Source organism: Solanum stenotomum, chromosome 3, assembly GCF_019186545.1.
Source record: "Solanum stenotomum isolate F172 chromosome 3, ASM1918654v1, whole genome shotgun sequence".
In the NCBI taxonomy this organism is placed as follows: domain Eukaryota; kingdom Viridiplantae; phylum Streptophyta; class Magnoliopsida; order Solanales; family Solanaceae; genus Solanum; species Solanum stenotomum.
The window spans coordinates 29928742-29942522 of NC_064284.1; the positions used below are offsets into that span (position 1 = coordinate 29928742).

A 13781-nucleotide genomic window follows, 5' to 3' on the forward strand; every position below is an offset into this window, starting at 1 on the left:
AAGTTGTGAATTTTGAAAGATTTAAAGTTGTTGAACTCGGGTCTCAAAATGCAATTTTGTCTGTTCCTTTAGCTCCGAAATGCAAAATTTGTTCCATCAGCTCTAGAATGCAATTTTGTTTGTTCTATCAACCCAATAGAGGGGAAACGCAGTCATAGGTGAACACTCAAGTATGAAGGCAATTTGAAGCATAGTTTAAAATTAATAATAGATATATATGGGGTAAAACCTAACAAAAGTGCGCCCACTTGGATTCATAAAGAAACTTTCTTCAATTTTTCTCACTTTATTATCTTCAAGTCTCTTTCCTTAGACAGCAATCAATTTTCTATTAAAAAGTTAAATTTTAAAATATTTTTTTACATAAAACAAACAAACAAAAAACAAAAAGAAATGGCAGTAACATGGAAATCACTTGGTTTTTTTTACTACTCCCTTTATCTCAATTTATGTGACATATTTAACTTATCGAGAGTCAAAACAGTTTAAGTTTGATCGAAAATTTACGCATGAAATATTTAGAAGATATATATATATATATACAAAATTTATAGTAAAAAATAGACTTATTTGAATCTCGAAATTTAAAATGTGTCACATAAATTGAATATAAAAAATATATATTAGTTGTTAAATTTGACTCATACTGAATTTGGACCGATTAATCTTGACCAATATAAATAAAATTTGACTTTAGTCTTTTCCTAGCAACTTAGAATAAAATCCATTATACTAAATACTATTATTGTTCTTCCAACAACCACCATTTTAGTCTTTTCCTAGCAACCCCCTCTCACATAGTTTGTCATTTGTTCCTCTCTATTTATACTCACATATCCCATCTGCCACAACAACAAGAAGAAAGTTTTATAAGTTCACAACATTTTTTTTCTCTTCACTAAAATTTCTTCTATTACTTTTCTTGATCCAATGGCACCATCAATTGCACAAAATGGACATGTTAATGGAGAAGTAGAAGAAGTTTTGTGCAAGAAATCAATTCATGATCCATTGAATTGGGAAATGGCTGCTGATTCTTTAAGAGGGAGTCATTTGGATGAAGTAAAAAAGATGGTGGATGAATTTAGAAAGCCAATTGTGAAACTTGGGGGTGAAACTTTAACTGTTGCACAAGTTGCATCCATTGCAAATGCTGATAACAAAACTAGTGGGGTCAAAGTGGAACTTTCTGAAAGTGCAAGAGCTGGTGTGAAAGCTAGTAGTGATTGGGTTATGGATAGTATGAGTAAAGGTACAGATAGTTATGGTGTTACTACTGGATTTGGTGCAACATCTCATAGAAGAACCAAAAATGGTGGTGCTCTTCAAAAGGAACTTATTAGGTAAACTACTTTTTTCCGTTATATTTACACGAATTTGGACTTTGATATCGACATCATGTTAGTAGAATTTGAGTTAAAAATCATGTGATGTTGATGAATTATGATATTTTGCAGGTTCTTGAATGCTGGAGTTTTTGGCAATGGAACAGAATCATCTCACACTTTGCCACATTCAGCAACAAGGGCAGCTATGCTTGTTAGGATCAACACTCTGCTTCAAGGCTACTCTGGCATTAGATTTGAAATCTTGGAAGCAATTACTAAGTTGATCAATAGCAACATTACCCCGTGTTTGCCCCTCCGTGGAACGGTCACTGCCTCAGGTGATCTTGTCCCTCTGTCCTACATTGCTGGTTTGCTCACTGGCAGGCCTAATTCCAAGGCTGTTGGACCCAATGGTGAGAAACTTGACGCTGATGAAGCGTTCCGTGTGGCTGGTGTTAGTGGTGGATTTTTCGAGTTGCAGCCTAAGGAAGGACTTGCACTTGTGAATGGTACAGCAGTTGGTTCTGGTATGGCATCAATTGTCCTGTATGACTCCAACATTCTTGCTGTTATGTCTGAAGTTTTATCAGCGATTTTCGCTGAAGTGATGAACGGAAAGCCCGAATTCACTGACTATTTGACACACAAGTTGAAGCATCACCCTGGTCAGATTGAGGCTGCTGCTATTATGGAACACATTTTGGATGGCAGCTCTTATGTCAAGGAAGCTCAGAAGCTCCATGAAATGGATCCTCTTCAAAAACCAAAGCAAGATCGTTATGCTCTCCGAACATCTCCACAATGGCTTGGCCCTCAGATTGAAGTCATTCGTGCTGCAACAAAGATGATCGAGAGGGAGATCAACTCAGTCAACGACAATCCATTGATCGATGTTTCAAGAAACAAGGCCATACATGGTGGCAACTTCCAAGGTACCCCTATTGGTGTCTCCATGGATAATACAAGATTGGCCCTTGCATCAATTGGGAAATTGATGTTTGCCCAATTCTCGGAGCTTGTCAACGACTACTACAACAATGGGTTGCCATCTAATCTCACAGCAGGAAGGAATCCAAGCTTGGACTATGGTTTCAAGGGAGCTGAAATCGCGATGGCTTCTTACTGCTCGGAACTTCAATTCTTGGCAAATCCAGTGACTAACCATGTTCAGAGTGCCGAGCAACACAACCAAGATGTGAACTCCTTAGGCTTAATCTCAGCAAGGAAAACAGCTGAGGCTGTCGACATCTTAAAGCTAATGTCATCAACCTATCTCGTGGCACTTTGCCAAGCTATAGACTTGAGGCATTTGGAGGAGAACTTGAAGAGTGTTGTCAAGAACACAGTTAGCCAAGTAGCTAAGAGAACTTTGACAATAGGTGCTATTGGTGAACTTCATCCAGCAAGATTCTGCGAGAAGGAATTGCTTCGAGTCGTAGACAGGGAATACTTGTTTACCTATGCTGATGACCCCTGCAGCTCCACCTATCCTTTGATGCAGAAGCTGAGACAGGTCCTTGTTGATCATGCAATGAAGAATGGTGAAAGTGAGAAGAATATCAACAGCTCAATCTTCCAAAAGATTGGAGCTTTCGAGGACGAATTAAATGCTGTGTTGCCTAAAGAAGTTGAGAGTGCAAGAGCTCTTCTTGAAAGTGGCAACCCTTCGATTCCTAACAGGATCACAGAATGCAGATCATATCCATTGTACAGGTTGGTGAGACAAGAACTTGGAACAGAACTGTTGACAGGTGAAAAAGTTCGATCGCCGGGAGAGGAGATTGAAAAGGTGTTCACAGCAATGTGCAATGGACAGATCATTGATCCATTGTTGGAGTGTCTCAAGAGCTGGAATGGTGCTCCTCTTCCAATATGCTAGATGTTTGTCAAGTGTTAATTTTTCAAATTCTTTTTTTACGTTTTGGTGAATTATTAGAATCATAATATAATTTTATTGTCTTTTGGACTGTATGTAATATAGACATGTTGAAATTCTGGAAGGATGTATTGACTATCCTTAAAAGGATATATTAACTAATCATGACTCAATTAAAGATTTTGATTTTGAGCCGGCTAGTTTACACATATGGTCTTTATAGGTAATTATTTAGATTTTGTAAGTACGTGTAAATATACTTGAAATTTTACTTTCGGACAATATAAAAGTTTTGCTACTATATTGTTTAATCTTAAAAACAAAATGTTATTATCATTTAACATTCATGATAACTTGCACAATTTTAGATTATTTAACATTTTTTAATCGAATTTTTAATTTGTTCAAAATAAAGAAACAAGATAAGATGTAGAAGAACTTTATTATTCTTATTGCTGGAATTGAAATAAATGTACACGACAGTCAAACAATTTCCCAAGTTAACTCCACAAATTGGGGAGGTAATGTTAAGCCTAAACACTGCTAGAGACCTAGTCAAATAGTAAAAGAGCAGCACTAAACTTATGGTCAAAATCAACCGTAACTAATGACTAATAAAATAGAAATTAACTAATTCTATCTAACAATTGTACAACAGTAACTTATGCGCTGTTTGCGCACAAAATGGAAATTCATCGCAATGTGTTTCATGCGACTGTGAAAACAAGATTCACACATAAATACATCGCACCAACATTTCCACAGTAGATAGTTGGGACTTTTTGAAGTTATAGTTGCAGCTCTACTAGAAGAACGAGCAATCGTCCGTTGTTTTCTGGAGGACCAACTCACAGGATTTTGGCCAAGAAACAGAAGATATCCAATAGTGGAAGCTCGATCATTGACATCTCCCTCCTAATCCGCATCAGATTACATATATAAAGCAAAATCATTATGGCGCATCAACCATAAACTAAAATGATTGCAGTCCCTTGAAGATACCTTAGTACCTGTTTGATAGCTTTCCAGTAGATCTCAGAGGGAGTATGCATAAGTTGTGACAATTTGTTTATTGCAAGACAAATGTCTGAACGAGTAAAAGACAAATATTGGAGCTTCCATAGAACCCTCTTGTATCTAGTTGCATCAGTCAATAAACCACCATCCTTGACCTTAAGTACTTCAGTGGTACTCATTGGAGTTTTAGCAGGTTTGCAATCAGCCATATTCTCCTCACGCAATATATCACTTGTATAGTTACTCTGTGACATAATAATACCATTTGCGCTTCTAATGACTTCAACACCTAGAAAGTAGGTGAGACATTCAAGATCTTTTACAGAAAATCTAGCTATAAGGAAAGAAATAACCTGATTAACCACTGAAGTATTGCTTCCAGTAACAATAATGCCATCCACATATACCAGTAGGTACACTGTGGCATGAGAATGATGACGAATAAATAGCGAGATGTCAGACTCAAATTTTATGAATCCCATCAAGAGCAAATGATTCTTGAGTTCATTGTACCACGCCCAAGGAACTTGATTGAGTCCGTAAATAGCTTTATGAAGATGACAAATATAGGTTGGACAAGTCTTATATCCAAATCTTGAGGTTGCTCCATATCGGTGTTTTAAAAGGCGGGGGCGTGAGGCGATGCGTTTTTATATAGTATGGGGCGAGGTGTAGTCTCATGTATATTCAATTTTATAGTTTTATTACTAATAAAATAAGCAAAAGTAAGCATTTCAATGATTTTACAAATATTTTTTTTATAAATAACCTATAATATATGGAAATTATATTATGATTTTTATTTGAGATAAGTATTAATAATCAATAATAAAGAAAAAAAATATTGATAAATATCATTACACCAATAATAAAAAATATGATTTAAAGCAAAAAAGGTTCAAAAAAGTAAATTCAAAATGCATGGGCCTACGTTTTTACGCCCGGGACTTACATTTTTATGCTCAAGGCTTACGCCTCAAATTTTAGAACTTACGCCTTATGGATCTGTGTCTTTAATTTATGCCCCGAAGCGTTTTTGATACGCCCTGCCCCGAGACTAGCCCTGAGACTCGCCCCAAAAACATTTTTGAAAACACTGCTCCATATAAACCTCTTCATCCAGACATCCTTGAAGAAATGCATTATTAACGTTGAGCCCAATCAGATTTAATTGCAATGGAGAGTACCCTATGAGCAATAGTCAGTTTGATTACTTTTCTAAACATGTGTACATCCGGATGAGACTACTGGCTAACCTCTGAACATCCCTAGCCAATGGTCTCTCCTCCACACTAATAGCAACAAGACTTTCCATGCTAGAAGTATTCCTACTCAAGATACTGAATGATACAAGATACTGATATTGTAGTCCTTTAGTAGCTAAGCCATCTGTGCTGCCTCAAGTTCAGATCCCTTTGACCGAAGATGTACTAAAGACTCCGGTGATCTGTGAAGACCTCACAATGAACTCCATACAAATATTATCGCCATAGCTTAAGAAAAAATACCATGGATGTCAACTCTAAATCATGAGTAAGGTAGTTCGTCTCATGGTCTTCAATTGTTTAGAGGCATATGCAATCACCTTACCTTTCTGCATAAGTTGTAACACCCAGGAAGTTTTTTGACTTAAGACTCGAATCATTCTTTGTTGAGTACGTTTTTACCAAGGAATTTAAATTTTTCCTAAGTGTTAAGGTCACTAGATGTAGCACCTTGAGTTCCAAGAAGAACTAGAGAATTCATTGAAGTTATTCCTAAGTTCGTCTATGTATTGGATCAACTTCAAACAACCATAACTTTCAATACAAGATGATTTAGGTGTTCCATGATATGGAAAATGAAAGGTCTTTGAATTATATTTCCAACGCAACCGAGTTTGCTAAGTTTCGAGGTCGAATGAGTGAGATATGCCCTTTTGAAGTCATGTTGTCCAGTTAAGGAAAGTTACCTGAAAATCGTAAGGGGTATTTTGGTCTTTTCCTTGTCAAATCAGATTTATTTTATTTTTAGTAAGGTTTTAAGGGTCTAATCCTATTAGGTTCAATTTTATAATCCTAATATATGCCTAGAGTTTTAGTTGAGAGTTCAAGAAGAAAAAAGAAGAGAAAAGAGAAGAGGATCAAAGCGTTCGTCGAGAGTCTTGCATTTTGTTGCGGATTTTCGCCATGTGTTTAATCCTTAAGAGGTATGTAAGCTTCCATAGTGTTGGGTTTGTTCACCCACACGCCAATCATGTTATTTTTAGCGAAATTTCATTCTTAGCTTGAAGTTGAAAGATTAGAGTTCTTGATGAGTTCTTGAGAAGTGTTCTTGAAGTTCATCCTAAATCTTGTGTTAGAGGTTTTGATGATTTCTTGAGATGAAAGTGAGTGTGTTTAGGGCTGTATTGAGTAGATTAGAGTGTACTTATGTTATGTAATCGAATCCAAGTGATTGGGGAAGAAACCGTTAGATTCTAGGTGAGTTAGGGTGAGAAAACGAGCAAAGAAATTCGTCGGGTTTTCTGGGTTGGGGTTTGGCGCATCGTGCCAGCCACTGCTCCCCAAATTATGTTCTGTAGTTTAGGAGCTGGCACCCTGCACCACTTAGTGGCCAGGGTCGCCTGCCCCGTCCAGTTTGCAGTCAATTTTTCCGTTTGAGTTCTTTTAAAGTGTACCTTCACTCCATTTCGATTCTAACTACTCTAAGCTACTTCTAAACACCTAGAAATCATTAATAACATCAATCATAACCTTGAATTCATAATTCATAATTCAAATTCAAGGTAGAGCTAAGAGTTAAGTCTTGAGAGTTCTTTTGAACATTTTGAGAAAGTCCTTTTGTCTTTTTGAGGGGTCTTCTACAATTTATACTAACTTATTTCAAGACTCGAGCAAGTGAGTATGAGGATGAGGAGAATGTATTCATGATTCTAATTTATCATCACAAGATCCTTCATATCATGAACCATAACTCTTGAATTCATACTTCACATTCAAGAGAGAGTTAAGAGTAGAGTTCATAAAAGCTTTTGAGTTCTATTGTGAATCCTTTGAGATCAACTATCAATTTGAACTAAGTTCTAAGAAAGTAAGTATGAGAATGGGAAGAGTTGTATCCATGAGTTCCATGTTGTTATGTAGACCCTCGATCGGGTCGTTCATGCCCATAAATTCTGCATGAACTCTATAAGTTGAGTATCTTTGAGAGGAGTTCTAAGTCTTGAGTATTGAGTTCCTAACCTATTTGAGATTATATTCCAAATCATACGACTATTACATGTTACCCATGAAGTCCTTGAGTCGAGTAGTTCATGCCGATAACTCCACATGAACCTTATATGTCGAGCAGTCTTGAGATGAGAAGTATCTTTGAGTCCTTGAGTTGAGTAGTTCATGCTCATAATTCCGCATGAACCCTTTGAGTTGAGCATTCTTGAAATGAGTAGTATCAATGAAGTTCTTAACTTCCAAGTATTGAGTTTTATCTATGGTTATTGAAAACCTTGAATTGAGTCGTTCACGTCCATAATTCAACATGAACTCTATTTTAAAGAGTCTTTTGCAAATGCTTTAAACTTGTTTTAAGACTTGAGTTTTGAGTTGAGTAAAGAGTAAAGAGTGAAGTTCATTTCTTCAAAAGAGTATATGGGGACTATATATTCCCAAGAGTAAATGTTTTCACATTTAAACAAGAAAGGAAACACTGATTTCCAACAGAGCCTTTGAGCTAGTTTTTCAGTAAAGAGTAAATGCTTTCACATCTAAGCAAGAAAGGAAATATTGATTTCCTAGAGACCTTTTAGGCTAGTTTTTGAGTAATTATCTCAAACCACAAAAAAGAGTTATATTTTTAAACATATGAGCTAGTTATATTTTGGGAGTAGTATTGAGCACTGATATGGAGAAGAGTTCAGACAACTCACAATCCCTATAAATCATGTNTTTTAGGCTAGTTTTTGAGTAATTATCTCAAACCACAAAAAAGAGTTATATTTTTAAACATATGAGCTAGTTATATTTTGGGAGTAGTATTGAGCGCTGATATGGAGAAGAGTTCAGACAACTCACAACCCCTATAAATCATGTAGCCGACGTGGGTAGAAAAGGGTCATAATTTTTAGATGATTCCTTAGTGCTTTTTAGCATAGACTAGTGGATCCACGTAGTAGTCAGGTTCAATACCCTCGACAAGGTATAGGACGACCCTAGCAGCGTGAAGTAAAACGTTGTATCATTACATAGCTCATAAGTGATGGTTGTTGGTTAGAGAAACTTCCATAGAGATATTTTTTATTCTTATTTACATAGAGTTTATTTTGTATTTTCATATACAAACAGAGGTTATAATGTATCCTTGCATACAAACTGAGTTACTATTGTATTTTTCAATACATTGAGTAGCTTTCTACTGTTTTAACAGATTTCCATATATATTGCATATGTATTGTTGTTTTACATTGAGTTGAGTATCCACAGTTAAGTATACTGAGTTGAGTATCCAGAGTTGAGTACCCAAAGTCGAGTATCTGATAATTGAGTTGAGCCTTATTTCACTGAGTTGAATACTTATTGTTGAGTTGAGCCCCATTTCACTGAGTTGAGAACCTTATTACTGAGTTGAGTATCTTATCCTTGAGTTCTTCTGAGTTGAGTGAGTTTGAGTAGTTTTGAGTATCCTTAAGTATTCCTTGAGTTTAGTAAGTTTGTGAATAGGTAAGTATGTTTCCTTTTTATCAAGTTCAAGCTTATGTTATGCTTTTGAATTCCCCTTGCATGCTCGTACATTCCATGTACTAAGCCATTTGGCCTGCATTGTTTCATGAAGCAGATACAGGTATTCAGGATCATCAACAAGAGCTTTGTTGATATCACATGGAGTTCGAGTTAGCTATGGTGAGCCTCCTTGCTTCCGGAGGATTCCATTTACTTTCAGTTGTTAGGATGTCGTGGGTCTTGTCCCGACTTCCATCTTTGTCAATTAGAGGCTTCATAGATAGACAATAGAGTTTCAGAAGTCTGGTACTTTATTTTGTTAAATGTTTTAAAGACTTAAGTTGCTTATTTTATGGCGAGTTGAATATATTATTTTATTCAGAGTTATTCATTTGAGTTAAAGATTTGTAATTGAGTTCAATGAATTTTATTTAGTTTTTAAGTTTTGTATGCTTGAGTTAGTCTTCCGCTTGTAGTCAGCCAGGATGAGGGTTCGTTTGGGGATCAACAGTGGTTCTCGAATACCGATCACGTCCAGGGTGTAGGCTCGGATCATGACATAAGCACACCACTTAATCCGACTCTAGAAGCATCACAATAAATAATGAAGTCCAGACCCTCCCCGGGTAAAGTCAAAACAGGAGCCGAAGTCAATAAGATCTTGAGCTTTTGGAATCTCTCCTCACACTCATCAGACCAGTGGAAACTCACACTCTACCGAGTCAATCTAGTAAAAGGAGATGCAATAGTGGAGAAGCTATGCATGGATCGTCTGTAATAGCCTGCAAGTTCCACAAAACTCCGGATCTCAGTATTGACGTAGGTCTGGTCCAACCCCTCATTGCCTCAAATTTGGTTAGATCTACTCAAATACCCTCCTTGGACAACACGTGTCCTAAAAATGCCAAGGTATCAAGCTAAAACTCGCACTTTGAGAACTTGGCATAAAACTTCTCTTCCCTCAACCTTTGGAGTACAATCCTCAGATGTCGACGTGATCCCCCTCGGTCTTGGAGTACACCAAGATATCGTTAATGAACACTGTCACAAATTAACAATTTAGGACCTCAAATCCTCAAAAGGACTCTGAATCTGCAACTAACAACTCTCACAGACCAAATTCCACATTTCCAGACTGATGGAATCGACGAAATTCCATTTCGACACTCGAAACTCCAAAAGACACCAAAAACCTCTTTTTTAACAGCATTAGCCTTTCAAACTCAAATTTTACCAAAATCTCAATTTTAAACTCAAAGTTCGAAACCAATTTTCAAAACTCAAATTGTAAATGACCTGAGGTCGATATCGAGAGGGAAAAAATGGTAAATTCACGAAACTTTCCAAAAATGACCGACCAAGTCATTACACAGGGTCTCATGCCTCGAAGGCCACTCCGAAGTTTTGCCTTTCTCTTAGCCTCACACCGTGAAGTCTAAGGCGAGGACCTGGCTATCTCTCATTCTCACTCTTCAGGGTCACCCCTATTTTTATTCTTGGACGGATTTTCAACTTTTGCACGGTAATTTCATAAAACACTCATAACCTTTTGTACCATACTCCGATTGACCAATGGTTCGATGCGTTGGAAACCAAATTTGATTTCTCATCATTTGGTATGGATATCACACCTTACAACATGATTATACATAATTTATGTTGAATCACTCGCATCTAGTTAGTTCAACATTTTGATTTTCAAATTTTTGCAATCTTCCTCCTAGCAATATGATAAAAAAAAAATGTCTTAAAATGATGATTAAAATTCATATTATTTGATTGTGAAAAAGAAAATTATGACAAATAAGAAAGAACAACAGAGTAATTTACTAATCCAATTTTTGATACTAGCTAGAAGAATTAATGAACTTGCTGTTTTTGCATTGTTGTAATAGCACTTCAACGGCTGCATCCATTTCTTCTTCTCTTATGGACTTCAATTTTTCACTTATTTCCTTAACTTTCTCCCTTAAATTTCCCCCTGTTTTCTCACAAATCACACTTGTGATTACTTGTGCCACCTCTTCTCTGTGAACCTTCCCTTCTTCATCTCTAACAATCTCTACAGCTACTCCAATTTCCACCATCCATCTTGCATTTATTGGCTGATCAATGTGCATAGGCATGGCTATTATTGGCACACCAAAATCTATGCTTTCCATTACCGAATTCCAACCACAATGACTTACGAATCCTCCTGTGCTTGGATGGCTTAAAATTCTTGGTTGTGGTGCCCACCCATTAACAACCCTTCCCCTGTTTTCAATTCTTTCAAGAAAACCTGTTGGTAGTGCTTCTTCAAGATTGACTTCTTCCCCCTTTGGAAACCTTACAACCCATATGAAATTAACATTGCTATGTTCCAATCCATAAGCTATCTCTTCCATGTCTTCCTTAGTCAAGAAATACTCGCTTCCAAAGGAGACAAATACAGTTGAATGTTCTTCTTTCTTTCCTAGCCAATCGATAAGTTCGATATCCCCATCATCCTCATTCATAGGTTCTTGGATTGGAGGACCAACTGGAACGTAATTTGCTTGGGTCAATTCATTCAGGTAATCTATGTATTTCGACTCAATTGACAATGAAGTACTCATCAATAATATAACTTGTGTAGGATCTTCAGCAAAAGGATCCCCATCATCAGGATCCTTATCTTTACCAACTTGTTCCATCATTTCTCGCATTCGTTTTCGCTCGATTTTTGTCAGATAAATAGCTGGGAAAGGAAACTCAATCCCTGGCTTTCTCATTGGATGCATAAAGTAAGAAAGAACAACTCCACCAAAAGTTACAAGTGTGATTGCTGGAATATTATATGAATTTGCAATTTCCTTTGCCCATACTTGCAATACATCATGGATTACCAAATCAGGTTTCAAATCTCGTAAGATTTTTGAAAATCCAGGTTTGGACATTTTGACGGCCTTTTTGAGAGTCGAGTTGAGATGAGGTGGAAGTCCATTTGTTGTATGATATTCTGGAGGAAGATCAGGCAATTCCGGTAGACGGAGTTCAACAAGCTGAATCGAAACAGAATACTTTTTCGGTATCCTTTTCTTAATAAGATTGAGATTAACCAGCGTAGAACAAAGTAAGATATCAAATCCACGATCAGCAAGTTTTTTAGACACAGTTAAGTAAGGAGAGATGTGTCCATGAGCCAACCATGGAAACATCAAAACTCTCAAACTAGTGGTAGTATCCATAGAAACAGAGAAGGTTTGTGTAATTGGTAGTATTGATGAGTTGGTATTAATAGACAAAAAGGGTTGTAATAATATATAATAGGATATGATGCTAAAAACTAAAGGAAAATGAAAAGCTAAGTTTTTAATTTTAAAAAAATGAAGTCAATTTGAATCTTGTTCTCTAAGAATACGTCATGAGGCGGTTTGTGAAAGTGATTTTCAGAGCTAGGATTAGAGATGAAGCCAATTGGTCATTGATTTCTTCGTCATGCATGATGAAAACAAACATATATATTTCTTCGTCCGACTATTATGATGTTTGACAAAGAATATATTTTTCTTGTAAGAAATGAAAATTATAAATTAAATTAAAATAAGTTATATTCATATGTGATTATAAATCATCGTAATAATAAAAATAAAAAAGTTTAATAAAGAAGTATTATATTTTTTTAACATGAAAATATATATCATAAAAATTATAAAAGAGGAAGTAGTGGAAATGAATAAATCTTCAACACTTTCTAGAAGACGATTAACAAGGCAAGTTACCTAGAAAGTATGAAGGTGAGACACTCTTTAATTATACTCCCTCCATTCATTTTTACTTGTCACGACTTAACATATCATTAAAATATAATCATTGATATAGTATTTTAATACACTATCTCTATTAATTGATGTTTAGTATTAAGTCTTGGAAAATATTTTGAAAATAGTATTTAATGTCAAGAGTAAAATATGGAAAAAAAATAATTATATTTTCTTCATATGTCAAAAGTGATAAGTAAAAAAGAAAATTTATTTTAGAAATAAATGACAACTAAAAGTAAACGGAGAAAGTAGAACACTACAGAGGAACTAGGGATCATTTGTTACTAGGAATGAAAAATAATAAATTTGAAATAAAATGAATGGATTATATATATCCTCATTTTACTGTGTTACTGTATTATGGCCCATACCAAACAAATCTTAAATCTCTTCTAATGCTTTAAAAGTTAGGAGAGCAGAGTCTGTCAAGGAAACAAAAAAGGAAGTTGTTAGAATGGGTGTGTCCGTTGTCTGTCAATGGACCAGGTCCCTTGACTAAACCAGAATGACAATGAAGAGTAAATAACAATAATAACACAACACAAGCAGTTTATGTGGAAACCTCCTTGCTCAAGGGAGTAAAACCATGACTTGTCACACAGGATTTCCAACTGCTTTCACTAGTCTTCCTTAAGCAAAAGTGAACAACAATTACAACCAACGTGAGAAAAAGTTATTAATCTCACAACCAATTAATAACTCTATTACTTGGAGAGCCTAAGCAGATGTCACTCTGCCACTAAGCTATCACCACTAGACAACTTAGAATTTGACTAAGCAACACACAGATTGCCCACTAAACCACCACGCTACAGATGACTTAGACTTTGACTAAGCAGCACACACGGCTGCCCACTAAATCAGTTAGACTCAACTGATTTAGACTTTTTCACAAAATAACTATCTGAATCCTTTATAGATGTAGGAATAGATTTACAATGTACATGATATAATTGTAAGACAACTAAGCTTGCAGCTCTATCAGGTTCAAGTTGATCTTGAGAATGAATCTTCACTTGATTGTTAGCCTTTGCAAGAGTTCTTGAGAGTTTTATTTTCAAGTTGCAAAAACAGAGGT

General features: G+C 35.9%; 3 protein-coding genes across 3 annotated transcripts in view; 2 read left to right on the forward strand and 1 right to left on the reverse strand.

The window, feature by feature from the left end:
- LOC125857508 (malate dehydrogenase [NADP], chloroplastic) overlaps nt 1-13781 on the forward strand; it is a 1084261-nt gene that overhangs the window by 543030 nt on the left and 527450 nt on the right. The window lies entirely within an intron of this gene.
- LOC125857497 (phenylalanine ammonia-lyase 1) lies at nt 893-3396 on the forward strand. Its single transcript, XM_049537101.1, has 2 exons — nt 893-1343; nt 1458-3396. Exons 1-2 carry the CDS (start codon nt 931-933, stop codon nt 3205-3207), a joined length of 2163 nt encoding a protein of 720 aa, XP_049393058.1. The 5' UTR covers nt 893-930; the 3' UTR covers nt 3208-3396.
- LOC125857505 (beta-D-glucosyl crocetin beta-1,6-glucosyltransferase-like) lies at nt 10675-12156 on the reverse strand. The gene has a single exon (XM_049537107.1). The coding sequence runs from the start codon at nt 12125-12127 to the stop codon at nt 10766-10768; it is 1362 nt and encodes a 453-aa protein (XP_049393064.1). The 5' UTR covers nt 12128-12156; the 3' UTR covers nt 10675-10765.